The sequence below is a fragment of the Hibiscus syriacus genome, unplaced genomic scaffold (assembly GCF_006381635.1).
Source record: "Hibiscus syriacus cultivar Baekdansim isolate YM2019G1 unplaced genomic scaffold, ASM638163v2 tig00109949_pilon, whole genome shotgun sequence".
NCBI lineage: Eukaryota > Viridiplantae > Streptophyta > Magnoliopsida > Malvales > Malvaceae > Hibiscus > Hibiscus syriacus.
In genome coordinates, this window is record NW_024062537.1 from 643,122 (window position 1) to 666,231 (window position 23,110).

The window sequence follows — 23,110 nt, forward strand, 5'->3', positions numbered from 1 at the left end:
CGCTGGTGTCATCCTTGGTCTCCGTCGACGGCGGCGCGTGAGGAGGTTAAGCGGTCAAAGTTTCTGATTCATTGAAATCAAGCTCTCCGCCGTTCAAAAATTTGAACCGAGCTTTGTAACTATCTCGAAATCGCTTAAAATAATTTTTAGGAATTTTTTCGGGAATTTTCCGATATCAAGGCACTGTTCACGCGCCGCCACGCGCCGCCACTGCGTGTGGGGATGGTCCAAATGACAGGTTTGACCAGTTTTGGTGCATAGTTGACCTGTTTGACCAGTCATAACCCGACCCGTTGACCATTGACCGGCGTTGACCACTGTTGACTAAAACTTTGACCGGCTTTGAACGGGCATTAAACGACCTTTGACTTCGACCGAGTAGACCTATCCTAATATTTTTCGACGTTCCAAATCTGATTCCGAAGTCCGTTTCTCAAAATTCGAACCCGAAGGCCTCGAAATTGCCAGTCAAACCCGTTGACTTTGATTTTGACCGAAAATTCCAAATTTTCGAAAAGTCATATTTTATGCTTTCGACGTCCTGAATCCGAATCCGTTTCGCCAAATTCGAACCCGGTAAGCCGTCTTTCACTGATTTATCACCCGAATCGATCCGTTTATCGCAATTAAGCTTCGTTTCTGATATAATTTATGTTGATATGTATCTGAGGAATTATTGGAAGTTGAATTGAAGATCAAAGGAATTCGAATGGAATTTTTATGGTCGATCAGTATTGCACGAAAATCGAGGTAATACTTTACTACCTCTTAATGCTTTTTGGAACATATTGATATTGGTAAATGCATGAATAATATAATGTTGGTCACTTTTGTGGAGTTGAATAATTTATACACTCGATATGAATGTGATAGAAATTTTGTAACTGAATACGGATCAAATGATTAATATAAGAGATTGAGGAGTTGTTAGAATTAAATTACAAGTTTGTGATTAATGATAAAGAAAGCAGTCCTCGATTTGTAACTTGTATTTTATATCATCAAAGGTTAAAATGTTAAAGGTACTTGGATGAGAAATTATGAGAATACTCCGGTAGGGTAAAATCACGAAAATACCCTTATGTTGTGAAAAGACAAGAATTGACTATGAAAGTTGGATAAGAAGTTGTAAAGACATATTGATCTGATGAAACTACTGATGTGCATAGAAATGCTAGTTTTGCTTGGAAAATTTGGATAACCGGTTTTTAACCCCGAGAGAGTTTATGCAAAATACTAGAAGTCTGTTAAGGAATCATTGCAAGATCAGAGAATGTTGGAGAAAGCAATTAACCATAGGATCTTTAAATTATAATTATTTTCGTTAAGAGCTAATATCAAAATTATCTGGTTAAGAAATTACGAAAATGCCCTTGAGAGGTAAAATAGTCCGGGTTGACCCTGAATAAGAAAGTATTTTGAGAATTCATACTTAACTCGATTAAGTACAGATTTAATTGTTAAGATCTTGTCTTTGTACAAAAAAATTCATGATATTATGGTTGTAAAATCTGAGAAGGCACTTGACTAAAAAAGATCCGAGTTATAAGTAAATACCTGAAGAACAATTTATCAGATGGTGCTCTTTTATCAGAATTGTTCGAAGGGACTAAAATAGATGATAAATTGGAATTAAATAATAAGATCGGATGTAAGGAAAGTATTGAAATACCGTAGATCTATAAAATGACCAAAATACCCTGTAATGAAAATGACTCAAGAATATCACCAAGCTCAGGAATGATTGGATATATTCGAGCTATGAATTAATGGAATAAAACAGAGCACCAGAATTACCAAAATACCCATATGGCCTAGACTAAGTAGATGTTTTAAATTAATTAAGGAATCCAAGTAAATATGGGTGTTGTAGTACCCTTAAAAGTTATGGAACACAACTTAAGTGAGCCGATCAACCTTAATGATATGTCAATACCTGAATGGCATAGATATTATTGGAATGCGTGTTCGTCTTCTCAAGTTTGACTCGATGATAATTTTGGAAGTATTCAGCTTATCTCAACTCTAGATCGCATTCAGTACTAAGAATTGGATGTTTGTTCGACAAATCAACCACGAAGACCAAATTGAATGGAACGAAAGTGCAACAGGTATCTGAAATTCAGAAACGTTTGAATTACTCTGGAAAATCCTGAAGTAACTGGAATGGAGATGACTGCTAAATGAAATAGGTAACCTCAATGATTGAGGATTTAGTAAGTGATTTGGATAAGTATGGAAACTCTAATGAGTTTACGTAGTGTACAATTACAATGGGTTATGAACAAATTAATCAAGTACGTCAGCATTTCATGATATTGTGGAAGTGTGGAAATGAAATAAAGACATTGGAAGATTTATTCAACGATGATTCCGAAAATGGTCTATGGACAAGAATTGTGGTATTAAAGAGTAAATACCCTGGAAGAACAATGAATTGACCAATCGACATGCATTAGTTCTGGGAACTATTCATCTAAGAGTTGTCTGATAATCCGATCAATCGAAATAGAATATAAATGTCCTGAACCTTCATTTCTTCCTTATCAGCTCAAGTCACATTCTGAATAACTGATGATTCTGTCAGTCATTGAACTCTTCCAATAGTGATTCTGAATTATGATATTCTATTGTATACTAAAGATCCGTATTCCTCTACTTGTTAAGATTATCCAATATCTTTGAATACTATTTGTAAATTCTGGTGTGTTCCCTACTCACATGAATATTTTATCTGATTTTCAATTTGAATTCTGATCTGATACTTGACATGGATTCTGATATGATATCTGACATAGATTCTGATCTGATACTTGACTTGGATTCTGATCTGATACTTGACCTGGATTTTGATATGATACTTGACCTGATTTATGTTTTGATTTTTGATATATCTGTTTACGGACGGACATATTTTACTTGGGGGTAATATTGGAGGAAGTATACCTGGAGGCTCCTCAGCTGTGTGCTCAGGGCCTTATTTACCGGTTCCTCGGCTGTGTGCTCAAGGCCTTATTTACCGGTTCCTCGGCTGTGTGCACAGGGCCTACTGGACTTGATGGTGGGTGTATGGTTCTAGGGAACCTACACAATTTGGACTTGTTGGATGGGGGTATATATATATATTTATATGTTTTAAAAAGATCAGTATCTTTTTACTGGTTTTATGGGAACACACTAGATAACCTATTCTGATCTCCTGAACTCAGTCATCCGAAATATTTGTCTGAACTGAAAGCTCATTGTCCGTTACCATCTGAAATATCAGTAGGATCTCTGCTCAGCTAAAAATCTGTAAATGTTCGAAAATAATAAGGATATGTATATTTATCTGTATCTGCACGTTCTTCAGCATCATCTGGTAGTTCTATATTACTGAGCTTTTTGAAGCTCACTCTATTACTCATCTTTGCAGGTTAAAAGAATCGTACCAGTATATCTATCGACTTCAGTAAAGGAGTTCTTCCGACGTTGTTGCAGAGTATGCTACATGTGATTAGGGGGCATGTAATTGTATTTTGATTTATATACGAGTCTGGAAATATGTTTTATTTTTAAATAGTGAAAACTGATTTTATAAGTTACATGTTTCAATAAAAGTTTTAAATTTTCCGCTATTTTTACTGTGGGTCACTCCGGTGGCCCAAATGTGACACCCCGGATCGGATCTGGTTACCCTTATCGGTCTGTGGGGGTTACACCTTGCTTGTACTATCCACGGTTATCGTTGTTAGCACCAAAATAACTTTAAGCACTGGAAAAGCCCGACTCGGGTTATGTTGTCTCAATGAGAATTGAACTCGATCTCAATTTCTCATAGCGGGTCATCTATAAGTGCGTTCATAGGAAGTCAAATTTGCTACCAGCGACTCTTCCTCCTAACTCTAAATCAGAACAACATTTGAACCAATGATATCTTTTCAAAATGAAAGTGCTGAAATTTTTAAAAGAAATGTCGATTGCCAATCTAAGTTTGCAGAAAAAAAAAACTGAAGATCTTAAGTGCTTTTCAATTCTCACCAAATGAATTGAGTCATTGCTAAATCATCGGCTAATTGAGAGTTTAGCTAAGCATGATTGAAATCATATTTATCATTTTTAGAAAACAAAGTAAAAAATTAAAATAAAAGTTTAAAGAAAAAATATGGAACCCGAGAAAAGTTTTATTAAATAAAAGAAAGCTAAAAGATTGTACATCTTGAATAATACCCCAAAGGAGGTATTTATAGTCTTTTAAAACCCTAAGTATGAAACAAATAAATCCAAAATATAAAAATATTCAAAATAAAATAATCCTAAAAGAATTTTGAATTTCAAATAATTCCCAAGATAATCGTGTGAAAGTCTTCTAGAAACTGCTAATTAGATTGCCTTCTAGAAGCCCTTGTTGACTGGATAATTTGACTTTGCCACGTTGACGAAGTGTCATTCCCCAAGTCATGCCCATGTCTTTAGCCATGATCAAGTATTAAAATATGCAAAATACGCCCTTCTTATTGTTAGTTATGGAAAATAGATTCATGCATATAAATAAGTGAAACGGAACTAAATAAGTATTAATAAATTGATAACATGGAAGATTTAACAAGTAAATATCTTCAATTTAAAACACTCATCAAGGGCTTAGTGGTAGGTGTTAATCCTATTTTAATACCTCAGAGTAAGTGAACTTATCTTTAGTTAATTTTGATTATGAATTATGGTGCATTGGAATCATATGATCATTGTGAGCATGTATTCATGTCATGTGCATTGATGTTACTAGTTTGATGCATAAGAATTTGGAAAATACTTTCAAAACTATGTGAAATTAGTAAATGTGGGATTGATAAGGTTATACTTACTATTCATGGATGAGTAGGGTGATACCACTGTCTAATTGAGGTTGATCATGACAGCCAATGTAATTGAGCTTTAAAACCATATTTTGGAAATGGTATATGATATATGTTATGCATCAAACAACAACTACTTATAATAAGTGTGTATTAATTGACAAATTATTCATTATGAGACGTTTGGATATGAAAGGTATGCATAGAAAAGAGTACTCTATATTTTGATCATTTTAAAAAGTGAAATCGAGATTTGATGAATAATGCAGTGTTAGAGTTTACTCCACTCGAAGTTACAGGGGTAAGGTTATGGTGTTAGAGATTTGTGACCTAGGTTTGTCCCTAACAAAATAGAAGTTGTATGAAGTCTGTTTATCCAACGAGTATGTTGCATCTGAAAAATGTTCCAATAATCTTGAATATGAAATGGTAATGTGAACATGAATTGCATTCAATAAGTTCAAGGTAATAATAAGTGTACATATGACATTGACAACTAAAAAGTAAGGGATAAAGCATGAAGTATATTATGAAATTCTGGTAAATTTATGTACATCAAATGAGTATCTTGGTATGACATTGTGATGGACATATAAGGTAAAAACAATGAGGTTCATGACATTTATGATGCTTTCTTTTAGCCTTGATGGATATATCTTTTTTGAATAGTTATTCATTGTTCCTTGTTAGCTCACACTTGTTTGTTAATCATTTTCAGATCATTTGTTACTAATTTCGGAGCTTGACGGGCATATAATTAGGTGGTGATCAAAGCAAGAAAGCTTTTACAAGTGTATGTGAACCTTGGTTTTGTTGGAGGCAATGTGAGAATCTTATTGGGATGTTTGGTTGATTTTATACCTTTGATGTTTTGTTGAACCTTAAGTGACCTATATTGACTTATGTTAAATTTTGATTTATGCTTTGAATAAGAATTGGATGTATATTGAAGTTGATTTGTAAGTTGTGTTGATGTCTAAGATTGCTTAATATGACCAAAATGTGCAACGTGTCTTAATTTCATGTATTGATCACCTAGACAAGTTCTAATGATGTGACATAATATATTAAAATTATAAAAAGTTTGGATTGATCTATAATGCACAAAATGACTAGGTGACGTGTTAAAGTTGACCTTTTATGCACTTAGTTGACTTTTGATTTCAAAAGCATGTTGATTTGGTTAATTGAATGTTATGAAGCATGTAACATATGTGTTTTGATATGTTCTAAGTGATTCAAGTATATTCAAGCATGTTCATAGATCATAGATCAATTGGATGATCGATTGCATGATTACTTGATATTTGGCTACTAGAATTCAAAAGATCAATCCTTCATGAAAAAGGTTGATCCCTTAGGTTTAAAACGTGTAAAAAATAAAATTTCATTTATTAAAGACTTAATGAGTCCTCTAAGTCCCTAGGATGACCCCTAATCCTTGAAATGAATTCAAATAGGTCTAGAACTTGATTCTTTAATTATCTTCGATTCTAAGTCAGAATAGCTTGATATTTGTTCTTTCACTCTTTGAAAAATGTAATTACGTAACAGACCTTCCAATTTGATGTTCGCTTTTAAAATGCACATTTTGAATTGTTTAAATTTTAGTCCCTAAAGTTTGCATATTCAATTGAGTGCATAATAGAAACTCATTTCCTCTAAGAATTTAATCACGACTAATTCATATTTGGTAATGATTGATATCTAATTTATTCCGGGAAGTGATGTCAATTTCTAGCATGAGGTGTGAAATGATTGATTTAGCCTTATATGGTTAATTTGTTAATTAAGTTATTTTGCAACCATGACTTGATTGCAATTGGTTTCACATGATGTATATTTTGTTTCGTTATGTGATTAAACATGATTTTTTATATTTCTTACATTTTTCACCTAGTAAGCATGATTAGTATCTGTTTGTGTCCGATTCGCTTCGAAGTCTAATGTGACATTCATATTACTTAGGACATTCTTCATGGTCGGGGTATAAAGTATTATATTTGGTGGTATCAAAGCTACATTTAATGCATGTATGTATTTTTGTTGGGTTTTATATTCTAGAATCACATTGCGTCATAAATTTGAAATTTTCAGGAACTTGCTTATGATCACCACTAATTTTATTAAGATATAATGACAAAAAAACACCACTAACGTTAATAAAACAGACACTTTAGCATATAATATTTTTTTTAGAGCACATTAACCCCCAACATTTTATTTTGGGTCAAAAGACTACCTCATTGAATGAAAATAATTAGTTAACTGACGATTAACGCCCGAAGGTGACTCAACAAAAACAAGTGGACGAAGATGCTTATATGGAAGTCTACCACGTCACCATTTTTTACAATACAATTATCAATAATATTTTATTAAATTATGGGTAAAGTACACAAATGGTCTTATGACTATAAGATATTGCTTTGTTGAGTCCCTAAACTATTAAAAGTTACAAAATGGTCCCTCAACTATAAGAAGTTGCTTGTTAAGTCCCTTGACTATTAAAAGTAACAAAATGGTCACCCGACTATTCATTATATTCCAAACTCGTCATTTTTTGTTAAAAAAATTAACGACAATCTAAGTTAGAAATTAATCTACTGACTGAGATATGATAAAATATTATTTCATAATCTCAAACGACTATTATATCTCTGTCAATATCCTATAGTATCTTATAGTCGGGGGACTATTTTTTTCTTTACCCTTAAATTATTTAGAAGCAATCCGAAAGTGAATGTCACTTTCTTATTGGTGAAGATGTTAATACAAATTGAAAATTTTGTTTTCTATGGAGACTCGAACCCATGCTTGAACAAATGAAAAAGTAACCTTCAAGCCATTAGTCCAAAAAGTTTTTCCTTTTTATTTAAAGAGGAAAAATTATTTAATTTATGGATCTTGAACAAACGAATCCCTCGTTTTTGCCCTTCCACTTTTCAGGCCTTTTACATTGCAATCTCACGTTTCAACACTCTCATCGCTGTCATCATTTTCATCTTTTATTTGTTCATCCATCAATTCAAATCCAACTATAATAAATAAAAAATATATATAAGTAATGATATTAACAAGCTAAGATTAAATCATAATTAAATCTCAACGGTCAAAATAGTAGCATGCTATCAAGATATAAAATCAACATAGTCAGAATAAAAAAAATACGCTACTATCACTCAATTTGAGAATTTAAAAATGGACATAAAGTAAAAATCGATCATATTCAAATCCTATATCCTCAAGTGTTAGATACAAGCGAACAAACTGAAAATTGCAAAAATAGCTACAATGAATGATCCAAAGAAAATTACTCGATTCAAAGAGATGGCATTCAGAGGAGAAGTTAGAGATATTTCAGGTGACCCACTGATAGAGGATGGAATGAGAGAGTCGCTGGGAGAACCAGTCAGAGCCGTAGAAGGAGCTAAAGGAGGAGAAGTTGGAGAATTTTCGTGTTCTGAATAAGGAGGCGACGAAGCAGTTGGTGTAGCAGTAGAAGTGGTTGGAGAAACCTTTGAAGATGGAGTTGGAGAAGTAGATCGCAATGACCTGGTTGGGGATAAACTTAGAGCTTGGCCAAGAGTTGTTGTGCTTACGGTGAGATCTTAGGGAACAAAGCAAGCAAAGGTTTTCTACATTTTATAATTTCAAAAGAAAAAAGAAACAAAAAGAACCTGAGAAATAGAGGAAGTGATAGTAAGGAAAAGGGAGAAAAGAGAGGAAAATAGGTATATATAACGTTTAGGAGAAGAGATCGACAATATGGTAAAGTGACATATGTCAATCTCTCATTGGTTCTAAATAATTTAATAAAAAAATTATTTTGTAAAAAAATTACTGACATGATAGATTATCCTGTCAGCATTTCATCCACCTATTTTTACTGAGTCAGTTTTGGGCATTGATTGTTAGTTGGTTAACAATTTTCATCTAATGAGAGATATTTTAACCCAAAATAAAATGTTGGGGTTAATTTTCTCTAAAAAATTAATAGGAAGCAAAAAAAAACTATTTTGTCAAATGTTATGAGTTATTTTTTGTCATTATGCCTTCGTTTATGTGTGTAGCTGGTTTTTATTGTTGTAATGTCGTTGTGTCATGCTTTGTTGAGTGCCCCATATGGTGCTTGTCCTACATCCATAACTAATGCTACTGAGTTAGATAGTGGGCCTAATTATCCTCATTCACCACCAGCTCCGTAGCAGAACCCTTTTGCGCCTGTAGTTGATATGTTGACTAACACAATCATTGGTGTATTCCATCATGTTATGCCCAATGTTTTGTAAAATCCCACTTTTGAATCGATTAATCATGCTTGCCTCTAGAGCGTCTTTTAGCTCTAAGTGCTAAGGAATTCAAGGGTGTTTGAAGGATCAAACTGATTGTAGGTGAGGATTGGCTTGAGAGTGTCGTTAGGATATGCGAGTTAATGTGTTGTTTTGATGCTAAGAAGTTGGATTGTGTTGCTTGTCTTCTGCAAGGAGGTGATGCTCATCGTTAGTCGTCACGATCATGAGAGGGGCTAATATTGATCATCTAACTTTCATGTTTTTTCTTGAATGATTCCGGAGGAAGTTTTTGGGTACTCAGTATACTGATTCCATAAAGGAGTTCTTTAATATTGTCTAGACTCGTATGTCTGTATAAGAATATGAGGTCGAGTTTGTGCATCTGAGTGAGTATGCAACCGAGATCGTTCCGATAGAGTTTGAGAGGTGTAAGCATTTCAAGGATTGTTCGAAGCCCGAGATACAAGCTTATCTTGTTATTGGTGCATCATATGTGTTTGATACTTTGGTTGATTAGGCCAATGGTGTTAAGGAGATGTTGGTAGAGCTTGCTCATTAGATTTCAGGAAAGAGGCCAGCATATGCTTCTAGATCATGTGGTCATCCAATGAAGAGATGCCATGGATTTTTTGGATTGAGTTGCGGTGATCACTGAGATGTCTATTCATTTTGTGGTAGATTAACAAAGCTGTTGCTACTTTGACTTTCAAGTTTGGTGAGTCGCCTCCTTGTGAGACATGTGGCAAGAGGTATGAGGCAAGTATTGGACCTGAATTGGAGCTTGTTTCGTGGGAGGGTCTTGAGAGCATCAAATGAGAGATTGTCTTAAGCGGACTGATGAGACAATTGTTGCTCCTGCTCTAACTAGAGGTGGTGGTATTAAGAATAAAGATAATGTTTGTATAGTTAGGTGTTAGTTAGAGAATTAGTTAGGCATTTATATTGTAACTGGCTCTGTTGTAAAACTATATAAATGACGCATATGAAGTAAATTAATAATAGGGAGGCATTTCAGTAATTTTACTGTTCTAACATGGTATCAGAGTAATTTTCATCGAGCGGCTCAACACACTGTAGTTAGCCAATCCAACTAGTGGTTGAGAAACGACCAATAACCCCGGCATATCAGAGGGATGCATGTATAAGGATGAGTGAAACCAAGCATTTCCTCGGCAGGAGGCATCGTGAAACCAGAAAAGGGGAAAAAAGAGAGAAACTTAGATGAAAAAAGGGGTTACCGGAGAGGCCCAAGAAGAAAGTCAAACGCAATGGAATGAGGAATGGTGGGTGCGAAACCTGTTGTAACACCATTGGAACATAACACTAAGCTTACTATAGTGGAGTATGATCATTTCCTGCAGTAAAAAAACAAAGGTGAAGATTGTTTAGCTGACAAAGAAGAATTCCAGAGATTAATTGGTAGGCTACTTTACTTGACACATACAAGGCCTAATATAGCCTTTTCAGTTCAACATCTTAGTCAGTTTATGCATCAACCAAAGAAAGAGCACATGGAGGCAGTTCTTAGAGTAGTAAGGTACATAAAAAATAATCTTGGCTTGGGAATTATCTTGAAAGCTTCAAGCAGTTGTCAGCTTATGGCTAGCTGTGATTCGGATTAGGCAACATGTCCAATGACAAGAAAATCAGTGACATGTTTCTGTGTAAAGCTAGGAGATTCACTAGTTTCATGGAAATCAAAAAGGCAAAGTACCATCGCGAGATCTTCAGCAGAAGCTGAGTATAGAAGTATAGCAGTGACAACATCAGAACTAGTTTGGTTGCAAGGGTTGTTAAAGGAGCTTGGAGTCAACAACAATCAACCTACAAAGATTTTTATTGATATCAAAGCAGCCTTCCAAATTGCAGAAAATCCAGTATTTCATGAGAGAACAAAGCATATCGAGATAGACTGCCATTTCATAAGAGAGAAAATTCAGTAGGGCTTGGTTCAAACATAATTTGTACCAACTGCAGAGCAACAAGCTGATATTTTAACAAAAGCTCTTGACGTTGCACAACATAAGTATCTTCTATCCAAGTTGGGAGTTAAAGATGTATTTCACTTCCCAACTTGAGGGGGAGTGTTAAGAATAAAGATATTGTTTATATAGTTAGGGGTCAGTTAGAGAATTAGTTAGGCAGTTATATTGTAACTTGCTCTGTTGTAAAACTATATAAATGACGCATATGAAGTAAATTAATAATAGTGAGGCATTTCAGTAATTTTACTATTCTAACAGGTAGCCATCAGGGCCATGGTCAAGGTAAAGGTCATGGTCGTGGTGCTCCTACTGAGATTGGTGGACCAAGTTGAGTGTATGCATTGAGAGAGCCTCAAGATCATTCTCCCACCGATATGATCACAAGTACCTTCTCCTCGGAGTCTTTTACTTTTCTAGCATTGATTGATTCCAGTTCTACGTATTCTTATATTCTTTGTGATTTGGTCAATCATTTGAGTATTCGAGTTAGGACTAGTGACATTGATATGGTAGTTACTATTGCCTTAGGGGAAAGTGTTGTGGTAGATAATTTTTATAAAAGATGTTCGTTAATGATCCAAGGTGTTGCAATTCCTGCTAATCTGATGGAGTTATCGTTCCATGTGTTCAATATTATCTTGGGAACGAATTGGTTCCACGAGCATAAGGCGCATTTGGATTTCAGGTTGTCGTGAGTGATTATGAAAACCCTTGAAGGTTTGGATCTCATGATCATTGGTGAGAGATCCAAATTTCTTTCGAATTTCATTTCTACTTTGGATGCGAGTAAGATTCTAGGTCGTCGTTGGGAGGCTTATGTTCTCAATCTTAGTTGTAAGTAGTTGTAGGTTCAAGAAATCCGCCTTGTTAAGGATTTTCCTGACATGTTTCTAGAAGTGCTTCCAAGTTTACTGCCAGATTGCGAGGTTGAGCTTTACATCGAGACTTATTCTAATTTAGTTTTTGTATCTATTGCTCCCTTTCTGACTACATTTTCCATAGATTCTTTCATGTAATTCTCTAATTTTTTTAGCTTTGCTTCCATTTTTAAATGCGTTGGGAATTTGATGTTGTGATTAGAATTACTACCATGAAATTGTTTGCGAATTAACTCCATTTTTTATTATTTAATTCATGCACAAATATGTAAACACATGTCATACAAATGTAAATGCGCAATGTAAAAATGCAGGATGCAAATGCAAAATGTAAGATGCAAATACACAATGCAGGATGCAAATGAAAAAGGCATTGATCCCAAAGGTGAATATATGAAACAACTTTCATTGAATTTTTTTCAATACATCAAATAACCTAGTGTTACATATAATGAAGGGCTTTAGTTCCTATTTTCTCTACTTTTAGTAGTCAAGTCAACTTCCACTCTGGCATTGATTTGTCATCATGCTTCAATTCTCTTGCCCAACCAGTTAGGTTAATCATTTGATGAGCCATATATAATACTTGATTGAGCATAAATATATTTCATGACACTGTCCTTGTTCTTCAATTTCTACTTTAAATCTTGGATTTTTATATGTCAATGCTCATCTTTTCTTGTGAGAGTTTCAATATGATCAAAAAGTTCTCGCACAACATCTCTAGCCTCAAAAGATTTTTTTTCAAATTTTCATTTCCAGCTCGACATAATTCTAATTCATGATTGGTCTTACTCTTGTGCTTTCGATATGATCTTTCTACCCCCATTGTGGATATATTCAACATCTCATTCTTGGTATGGAATCTCTTCAAATCCTTTATAATGTTTTTGCACTGACCTTCTATGATTTACAGATCATGATAAAATTTCTTGGCTCAACTTTCCTGTATCTTGCAATTCTTTTTTTCACCATTCAACTTCTATTCGTAGCTTGATGACTCATTTTGTCTATTCTTTTGGGCCGTCACCCAAACCAGCATTCTTGCCAGTCTAACTGGATCTTTGAAAAGCATCTCGTGTGGCCTTCAGTTATCTACTCAAATCGTTGTTTTTTCATTCTTCCCTTTTCTTACTTAAGCTTCATATTTCTACAGGTACTCTCTTATGTGTATTTCCGTTGGTTTCCTCACTTTAAAATTCATCCGACTCTTCAATAGTTGGGTTACACTGATCTTTTGTCTCAAAATCTAGTATTATGAACTTCAAGACATGTTGAACTCGTCGTTTGAAGGTGATACAATCTTCTATGGAATTATCTTGATTCCCAACATGATACGTTGAGCGTTGACATCATACCATTTTGGATACAGAGGTTGCAAAGGTTTAATGTAATGCCACTTCTCGTGCCTCTCACAACTTATCATGCACTTGTCGGTACAACATGAGAATAGGGTCAAAACAAGGGCCACTATATCCAGACTTCTGAAATTCTTCTGAATGAGATCCTTCAAAGTGATTATGATGGTTCGTAATTAATTTCAAGCAATGGATTAACAAAATGGGGTTTTGATTCTTTCTCGTCTTCATATGGTTGGGTTTTGAGTTTTAGAGAATATGGGTTCTCCTTACTTAAAACTCAATACTCCTGTCTGAATAAGATCTATGACTTTGCGTTTCAGCTTGCCACAAATCTTGGTGATAACCACATTCAACATTAACATTATATCATTCAGGATAAAATGGTTCCTTTAGCTTGGATAGAAATTGTCACAATTTTTCCCTCAACAAGTAGTGGAAGCAAATTCTCGCATGTCATCAGAATTTAGTCAAAAGGCTCTTTTCCATTTTTGTTTTCTTGATCTTCTATATTGGTTTCCCCTGTAATACCCCAAAAAATTGATTAGTGACTAAAATACAAATTTTGAAAGTTTAGTAACCAAAGTAGAAACTTAGAAAAGTTCATGGACCAAAGAAGTAATTTTCCCAAAAAGAAATTTTATTCTATAAATAAATATTCCATATTTAAGAGTAGATTATTTATGGAATTCATATTTTGATTCAGAGTTGGTGTAAAGAGCTATTAAGCAATAAAGTTTAGTAAAGTATTCGAATAATCGAATCGAACTGAAAATTTACAAAAATTTGAAGGATGATAGTCTGGGGTTAGAAATATTATATTTATATTTTAATCAGTAGAACTCAACATGGACCAATAGAATTAAGTGAATTTTTCGTGTTAAAGTTGAATAGTAGAAATTAAGTTACTAAATTATAATTTTGGAAACATGCAAGGGAAAGAATGGAAATCAATAAATATGATTTTTATATTGATATGATGATGTAAGTATGGTGATGAAAGCATGGCAAAATGGTAGATAGCTTGATTCGTTAAGGGTAAGAATGACTTTTGATCTAAAATGAATTTTAAATTCATTTTAATAGAATTTATACAAGTGTACATAGATATTTTGGGAGATTGGTCTAGGAAATTCCCTCTTCTTCCTATATATATGACGTGAACCATGAAAAAAAAAGGAAATGTATGTTTCTTTCTTCTTCTTTTTTCTTCATTTTAGTCTTTTTTTTATTTGATTGGGTTAAGTTATGAAATAGAAAAATGATCCATATTAAGTTCTTTATCATTTGATGATAATATTCCATTATTTTCATGCTTGAATCTTTAGATTGTTGTTGATATGGAAATGATTGTGAACGGATGAAAATGATGTGTTGATGATGAAATTATGATTAAATAACGTTGAAAATTAAGCTTGTTTTAATTAATTCGACCTATAGGAAGAAGACAAATAAAATATTGTGGAAAGATTTTATAAGGATTAGAAATGATGCATAAGTGATTTTACATGCTTAGATTATAATTTGAATCAATTTGGAAAATTGTGAAAGTATTGAGATTTAATTGTATAAATTGAGAAATAGGGAGATTAGTGTGCAAATGTCTAATGAATTATATATTAGGCTGAAATTGAATATTGGAATGCTAAAATTGATATTTGGATGATGATTTGGATCAAATTGAAAACTTGAGAAATTATAAGGACCTATTCAAAATTTATGGAAAATTTAGGGACTGATGTGTAATAATTTAATAGATGATGTATTATTCAGAAACTGAAGAAGTTGGAAGGCTGAATTTGATGTAAGAATGTGAAATTTGACTAATTTGGAAATTTTGTTAAAGTTTGGGAAGTAAATCGTAAATTATGGAAAAGATAGGGACTTTAGTGAAAATTTTGTAATTATTGAGGTGTTATATTTAATGCTGGAATTTTTTAGTTGTGTTAATTGAACATGTTGTTGGATTGTTCGAATTTGTTTTGTGATATTTGCATTTAGGATTAAATGACTAAAGGATTATATTGAATAAAATGTAAAAATGGAAGGAAGTTGAGGACATAATCGACAATTGTGCAGTTATTAAAAATCTTTAAGTACTATATTGGAATCGAATATTAAAATAATGATTTAATGTTAGAATGTTGATTTTGGGTTAGTTTGTAAGTTTGCTAAGGTTTGGTGATCAAAGTGTAAAAGGTGAGTTTAAAAGTTATTGAATAAATATGAGTATTGAAGTATTTGAGTAGTAAATAATAGAATGGTGATTTTGAAGTTGAAATATTAAATTGGAATTATGTATAAATTCAATAACTAAATAGTAAATATGGGAAAACTATTGGTTTAAAATTGAAATTGTATACAAAATAATATGTGAAGTATAAGTAAATTTTAATAATAAATGATTATTAGAAGGGCTTGGAAGAGAAAATTGTAATTTGGTCAAAGTTGTTAAGAACCTTTTTATATTTCATGAAAATTTGAGGATTAATATACAAAAGTTAGATAGTTAGTGTGCTATGTTGAAAATTTATAGTTAAATGATGAAATATTGAAATTGGATTAAAATGAGAAGTTGTATAAGTTAGAAGTTCAATTCGTAAGTTTTGAGAAAGTTGGTGATATTTAAAGTTAATGTATTAGATTGGAATTAATGTTAAAGTGATTCAATATGACGAATGATATTGATTTAATCTGAATATTAAAGAATTATTTTGGACATTTTCGAAATGTTAGGGTATATTTAAAAGAAATTTTTTTTTTTAGCTAAATGCGCAATGTTGAAAAGCTAAGTAAATTGTTGTGAGAACTAATTATTAATGGGACTTGGGTGATTAATTTAATAAAGCCAAAATTTGTTATCAATTTGGTGAAAGAAATCAATATTGAATATACATTAATGTTATTGTAAATATATTTATATGAAAATGAATTTATTATGTTAATTAAATATACTAATATACGAATTAAACAATATGAATGTGATAATTTTTCTATAAATATTATTATATATATGATTTTATTATGTTAATTAAACATGTATCATATATGAATGAAACAATATGTGTGTAATACCCAAACATCGGGTCAGTGACCATAATGAAAGGATTTAAAATTTTGGTGGGTTAAATTGAATAAATTGAAAAGTACATGGATTGATCTAGGAAATTGTGTTTATGACTTATTATTAAGAATGGAAGAATGGAGGGACATTATGGTCCTTTAGGAGGAAATGAATTTAATATTCATTTCTTAAGAGATATTTAAGTGTTGAATATGGGAAATAAGAGGATAAGTCTGAAAATAGTTCTCTACTCTCTTCTTCTTCTCGTCCCCGTACTCCCCATAGCAAAGGTAAGGTTTCTTCAAGTTGGGTTTTCCTTTCGTTTTTGGGTTGGTTTTGAAGTCTTAAGTGATATAGAGGCTTAGGGAAAGTTCAAGGATGATTAAAACTAAGAGATTAGTGATTTATTAATGATTTAAGAAAATGGGGTTTTGAGTGATTTGATGAAATATGGTCAGTTATTGGAGTTTAAAAGAATTTTTGACTTATCAAAAAAGTAAATAAGAGATTTGGAGCATCGGAAGTGATTGAAAACATGTTTGAAATTTGGGTGTGATTTTTAGTTTTAAGTGTTCTTTGGAGTTATTGGATATTATAAGGATATTTATGAATGTAAGTTAGTTGGGATAAGTGATAATGAGTTTGATGGTATAGTTGGAGATAAGAGTAAGAGATTTAGATGAAAATTGGGTAAAAATCGAAGTGAAATATGTAAAATTTATGTAAAGGTATCGGTACTGAAAGAACAATACCGATACTATAGGGTTAAATTTGAGGAAAAAGGATGAACACGATGAACAGTATCGATACTTATGCAAGTAGTATCGATACTGATGTGGAGGAAACGATACCAAGAGGACGGTATCGATATTGTAATTGAAAAAATGGATTTCAGAATGCAAAAATGATATCGATACTGAAGTGAGTATTGGTACCATAGTAGAGAAGTATGGATACCATATGAGGGGTACCGATACTATCCAGTCTGAAATTTTAAGTTAGGATGAATTTTAATAGAGTTGGAAAATAATAGTACTTTTGAGTATTATTAGATGTATAAATGTTAGAAAGTATACTAACATTTGTATTGTATGTGTAATTATGGATGATTTTGTAGATCGTAATCAAGCTCCTGAATCAAGCAAGCAAAAGGGAAAGGAAAAAGTTACTGAATAGTCAGACATCATTAATGCATAATAGTGAGGCACACCAGGTGAGTGCATTATTATATACTTAAATGAGATGAGGATGACATACGATGAATCAACCTCGAATGTTTTAATAAACGTATGTTTACATTATTTCGATATATCTTCATAATGGTTATGGAACTGATGTTACGGATAATTTTAGAGTATGAACTGCTCAAAAAGGAATGGATGAATTTTTATTATTGTTTTAATAGTTATCTATGTTTCAGAAATAAATGTTTAATCTGTGAATTTGACTTAAAGGCCCATTGTATGTGCATTGAGATTTATAGGTGCATTTCGACATACTTTGTATATGATGGTTATCGATCGATTTTGTTTAATGCATAAGTTGCATTTTCGTATAAAGGTTATCGATCGATTTTGTTTAATGCCTATGTTACATTTTCGTATCAGTACTTGTGTACTTTCTGCACTATGTGTGCACCCATGGTATTCATAATGAGTTTATGAATGACCATTTTGGCAATATATGTGCATTCATGGAATTCATAATGAGTTTATGGATTTCCATTTCGACATTTAGGTGTAACGAATGTACCTTGCATTCTCATTCGACATACATTGGGCAAATAAAGGATAATTTGGAAAAATATTTATTGATAGGTATGCTGGGCATACTAAATATTGTTCCGTTGGTTATGTGAAAGAAACTTGGTTTATCAAGCCAGTTCTATGTATTCTTATGATTTATACAATTTAATTCGTATTTTAATAATTTTATGATATACTTATGTTTTGGTTTCATCTCATAGGTATTATTATTAAGCCTCACTAAGTAAATACTTAGCGTGTGTATGTTTGACGCGTAGGTATTAGTACGAGCGGAGTAAGGAGTGTAGCTGACATCATCAATCCAAGGTTGCCTCATCAGTAAATATATGACAAATATGTCTACTTTTGATATTATTAGATGGCATGTAATAGACTTATGGAAATGCTCTGGAATGTATTTGACTTTTGATTATTGTAATGTTTAATATGTTGTAACTTTAATACTATTTTACATACTGAAAGTTAACAAATGTTTTATGATTATTATATTAAAATGTTTTAATTTTTAGAAACAAAATTTTATTGGTTTACAAATAAGGAAATATTTTAAAAATCATGTGACAACTGTGACTTGTGTACAGAAACGTATACGATAAATGGGTGTTACAATGTGAATGTGTATAAGACTTGAGAGTCATAGGTACATGAGGTGGAGTGATTATATGATACATGTTTATATTGCACCTATGGTGCAAATATACGGGGCACTTTTGAGTGCAAATCTACGAGACAATTTCAAGTGAAAATATATCTACGAGGCATTTTTTAGCGCATATAGTGCACACACTTAACGAGACTCACGTACCTAATATTCTCAATTAAAATACATTGGTCTATAAAATAAAACTAAAAGATACAGTATCATAAAAGGTATGGTACAGTAAAAGAACGATACAAGAAAAGAGACAGTATGGAAAAAGGGAACAATACAAGAAGAAAAGACAATACATGTTTAATTATTGTATCATAGTAAAGTTTTATATGTAAAAGAAAATTTGATTTAACATCAAATTGTTTATAGATGAAAAGATAAATTATATGTCACTCATATATGAAATGATCTACTTAAATCTTATTTTATTGATTAAATAGTTTTATAGTATGTTTTTATATGATATTTTGTAATAAAATTTATATATTAAATAATATTGTTATGTGATTTGAAAAGTATTAATTAAATGGATTGAATCTTAAAGTGTATATATGTGTGTGAATAGATTAAGGGCAATCCATATGTACTTAAGAAAGTTTATTGCCTAATGTGGAACTATGATAATAATCGTTGTCAGTGGGGTGGTTCTGTGGCGGTAGGCAATAACTATAAAGTAGATGTCTCAATAAATTTAATTATAAATATTACAAATGTTATGTATACATGGTGATATAAAACTATATGATAAGAGTCGTGCTAAAATCATAGAGTCATATAATATGAGAAATCATAATAAAGAAAGAAAAAAACATGATAAGTGGTTAGGTAGTTATGTATGAGTAGTAATAAATTATATTATAAGGATAAGTCAGATTATTATTTTGAGTAGGTACTGTAAATTGTGATATGAAATAGTGGAGACCTGCCTAATCGCCACAAGAAACTGAATGCGAATTGGAAATTAAATATTTCATTATAAATTTGTGTAATTAAGTAATTTAATAATAAATGTTAAATTTGGAAGTTTTGAAAGAAGAAAAATTCTTACCAGTTTCAAGTAGGAAACGTTATACAAAAACAATGTGGCATCTTTAATTTGTATTTGGGTTTGAATGTGGAATTTGTGTAATTAAGTAATTTAATAATAAATGTTAAATTTGGAAGTTTTGAAAGAAGAAAAATTCTTACCAGTTTCAAGTAGGAAACGTTATACAGAAACAATGTGGCATCTTTAACTTGTATTTGGGTTTGACGGAGAGACAACTTCCATATCCATCAAAGACGAGTCTTCCCAAACAGAATCAGGACAGAAACAAGGTTCAAACTCATAAACAAAAACTGGAAAAATCCTTTCCCCGGCTTTCAACTAAAAAGAACCATCCACTCGAGCTTGGCAGTTCGTAATAATCTGAAGCAAAGCCCTATCAAACGAGCCAGGATTTAAGGTCCCTTCCTCAATGGAGATAAGTTCTCCCATTTTCTTGCAATGTTTCTGAATGTGCCATGACTCCACGCAAAAGATGGGATCCCTTTACACGATAGCCATGCCCGACGGCTACTACACTGGATATCCTCCGACCATACTTCCACTTTCTCAAAACAGTTCAATAATGCTCTATTCTGATGTTTTAGGGTAAAATCCCTGCTCTCTTCATCTTCAAAAATAATAAGGATAGCTAAACCACTTAACCTCATAATTCTCGGACCAAAAATACCCTCCTTGTGCATAATAGCAGCCAACTCTTTCATTTTCATAAATTTTCTACACCAACCTACCAGACTGTCTCTAAGAGTTAGAAGCTTATCCTCATCAACAACACCACCAATGGAAACCTCGAACGACAATCTTCCTCCACTCTACTCTTGACCACAGCTAGGTTTGGCCCCGAGATCTTCTTTCTCCAGTAAGAATCACGAGGTTTAAATCTCGCCATAAAAACTCGAACTTCAATACCTTGAATCCTAGTTCTATCAGCACATTTTATAGCCTTCCTCGCATCCTCCAATCTGAAAAAACGAACAAAACCGAACCTACTTCCTCCCTTACTTCTTTTGTTAGGTATGAAAGAATCTACCACCTCGCCGTAAACATCAAATAATAACCAAAGTCCTTGATGATGAAGAAGATCAGGAATATTAAAAACGATCACCGTAAAGCAGTTTCTCTCAAGCACACACTTCACCTTACTCGCCATGAAGCACTCTGTATCAATCAAGTATTACTATTACCAATTAACTAAAGGTGAATAACTAAATATAAACGTTTATCAATTCCAACAGTGATAATTGTCAAAATAACTAACGGAAACCCAAATACAATTTAAAGATGCCACATTGTTTCTGTATAACGTTTCCTACTTTAAACTGGTAAGAATTTTTCTTCTTTCAAAACTTCCAAATTTAAATCTTTAACTGTTGGAATTGATAACTTTAGTTATTCACCGTTAGTTACTTGCATCTAATCAGTATTACTATTGTCAATTCCAACAGTGATAATTGTATAACCATTTTCATTAGAACGCACGATTTCAATAAACCAAGAATTTCACAAGAAAAACCCATTTTGACTACTCGATTGGGAAACCCTTGCTTTATTATGAAAACATTCTAATTTGCTAATCATTTTTTAATTAACACCTTTAACATTATGATCATGTGACGGAGGAAAATAAAAAAAAAAAAAACAAACAAGTCAGTATAAATAAAATAATTGATATAATAAATGCGGATAAAGCCTGCCCCATATGCTATTTGCCCTCAAACATGATTAAAATATATCATACCAACACGTGATTTCTACCATCATGCTTTGTTCTAAAAAAAAGCTCTAAATGCATGATTTTTAGTTTGCATACTTTTTATCGTCAAAATAAAGAGAATAAATAAGCGTTAAATTTGTTTTTCCTTTGTGTACACTTATTTGGTATTTTTTAGGGTTTCAACATGGTTTTACATTGGGTGAAATTCTTAAGATTTATTTCATTCATAATTTCATATCCAAAGATAGAGGTACCTGAATTATCCTTGTCGGTGCTCCCTTGGGCTTGCCAGTCCCTCAATCCTCACCTATCACAGGCTCATATGGATTAAGTTAAATTTAGGAGGATGCATTCCCTATGCCTGACATGGAGAAACGTATGTCACGAAGACATATGGTATGTACCCTGAAGGTTACTGACTAGGCTTGGCAAGAAGAAATATATCTCAAGAAGATGTCACTTTCACCCCACTTAAAAGAGATGAAGCTCAAGAATAGAGCTTATGATATGCAAATACAATGTTTTGTTTAAGGAGAAATTTACCAACCTTTGACAAACAAAAACTATGAACAGATTTCTCAAAATCATTCCAAAAACCCTAAATGTTTTAAAATCATTGAATACACACATAAGTACGAACAATTACAAGTGTACATAAGCAAATGCAAACAAACAAGTGATTTAAGCATGCACAAACAAACATGGGATCAAGAATTAAATTAAGTTGAATTTATAATTTCTATGGAAAAGAAAATAATTAATCAACTAATGACTTGACTCTCTAAAGTCTCCAGCGGATTCACCGAGCTTTCATAATGTTTTGGAAAATCGAAAAATAATTTTAGGGTTTGTTTTGACTAAATGTGGGATTTCCTTTGTAATCGAAAAATATGGTTCGAGGAGTCGCCATCAATCTTTATTTAAGGTGTGATTGGATCGACCAAAAATATTTTTTATTGTAATAAAATTTAATTTTAAAGATTATTAAAACAACTTTTAGGTCTGCATACCAAAAATGAGTTTAAGAGTCGATTACGTGTGGAGAAGGATTAGCACCCCACACACCCTAAAATCAGTATCTAGTTGATTAGTTATTGTCTTTACAATGAAATATTTGAGTTCAAGTTTAATTTAATTATTGATCTCTTTTTCAATAGAATAAATATAATGTTGTTGACCATCCTAAGTACTAAAGAGAAAAGGTCATCATTTTGTTGCTTCCAATCGAAGAGAGATAACCCCATAATATGAAGTAGGATGGCGTTCTCACTTTCCAATCAAAGCAGAGATATATCAATATTACTCTCCAAGAATTTAAGGCTTCTAAGTTAGAAAGATGACATTTTAGCAATTCCGACCGAGGAGAAATAACATCCTAATATAAAGTAGAGCGGTGATCTCTCATTCCAACCAAAGTAAAGAAATATCAATCATTCCTTAGGATCCAGCAATTTTCTTTGTTCAAATTGAAATCATGTAACAAAAAATCTCAAAGTAATTAAAAGTTACCCATCTATG

At 32.4% G+C, this 23,110-nt stretch overlaps 1 protein-coding gene across 1 annotated transcript; it reads right to left on the minus strand.

Annotated features, from left to right (window-relative positions):
* Positions 1-20,626: 20,626 nt before the first annotated feature.
* LOC120210998 (serine/arginine-rich splicing factor SC35-like) lies at positions 20,627-21,028 on the minus strand. Its single transcript, XM_039209630.1, has one exon. The coding sequence runs from the start codon at positions 21,026-21,028 to the stop codon at positions 20,627-20,629; it is 402 nt and encodes a 133-aa protein (XP_039065561.1).
* Between the last annotated feature and the right edge of the window lie 2,082 nt (positions 21,029-23,110).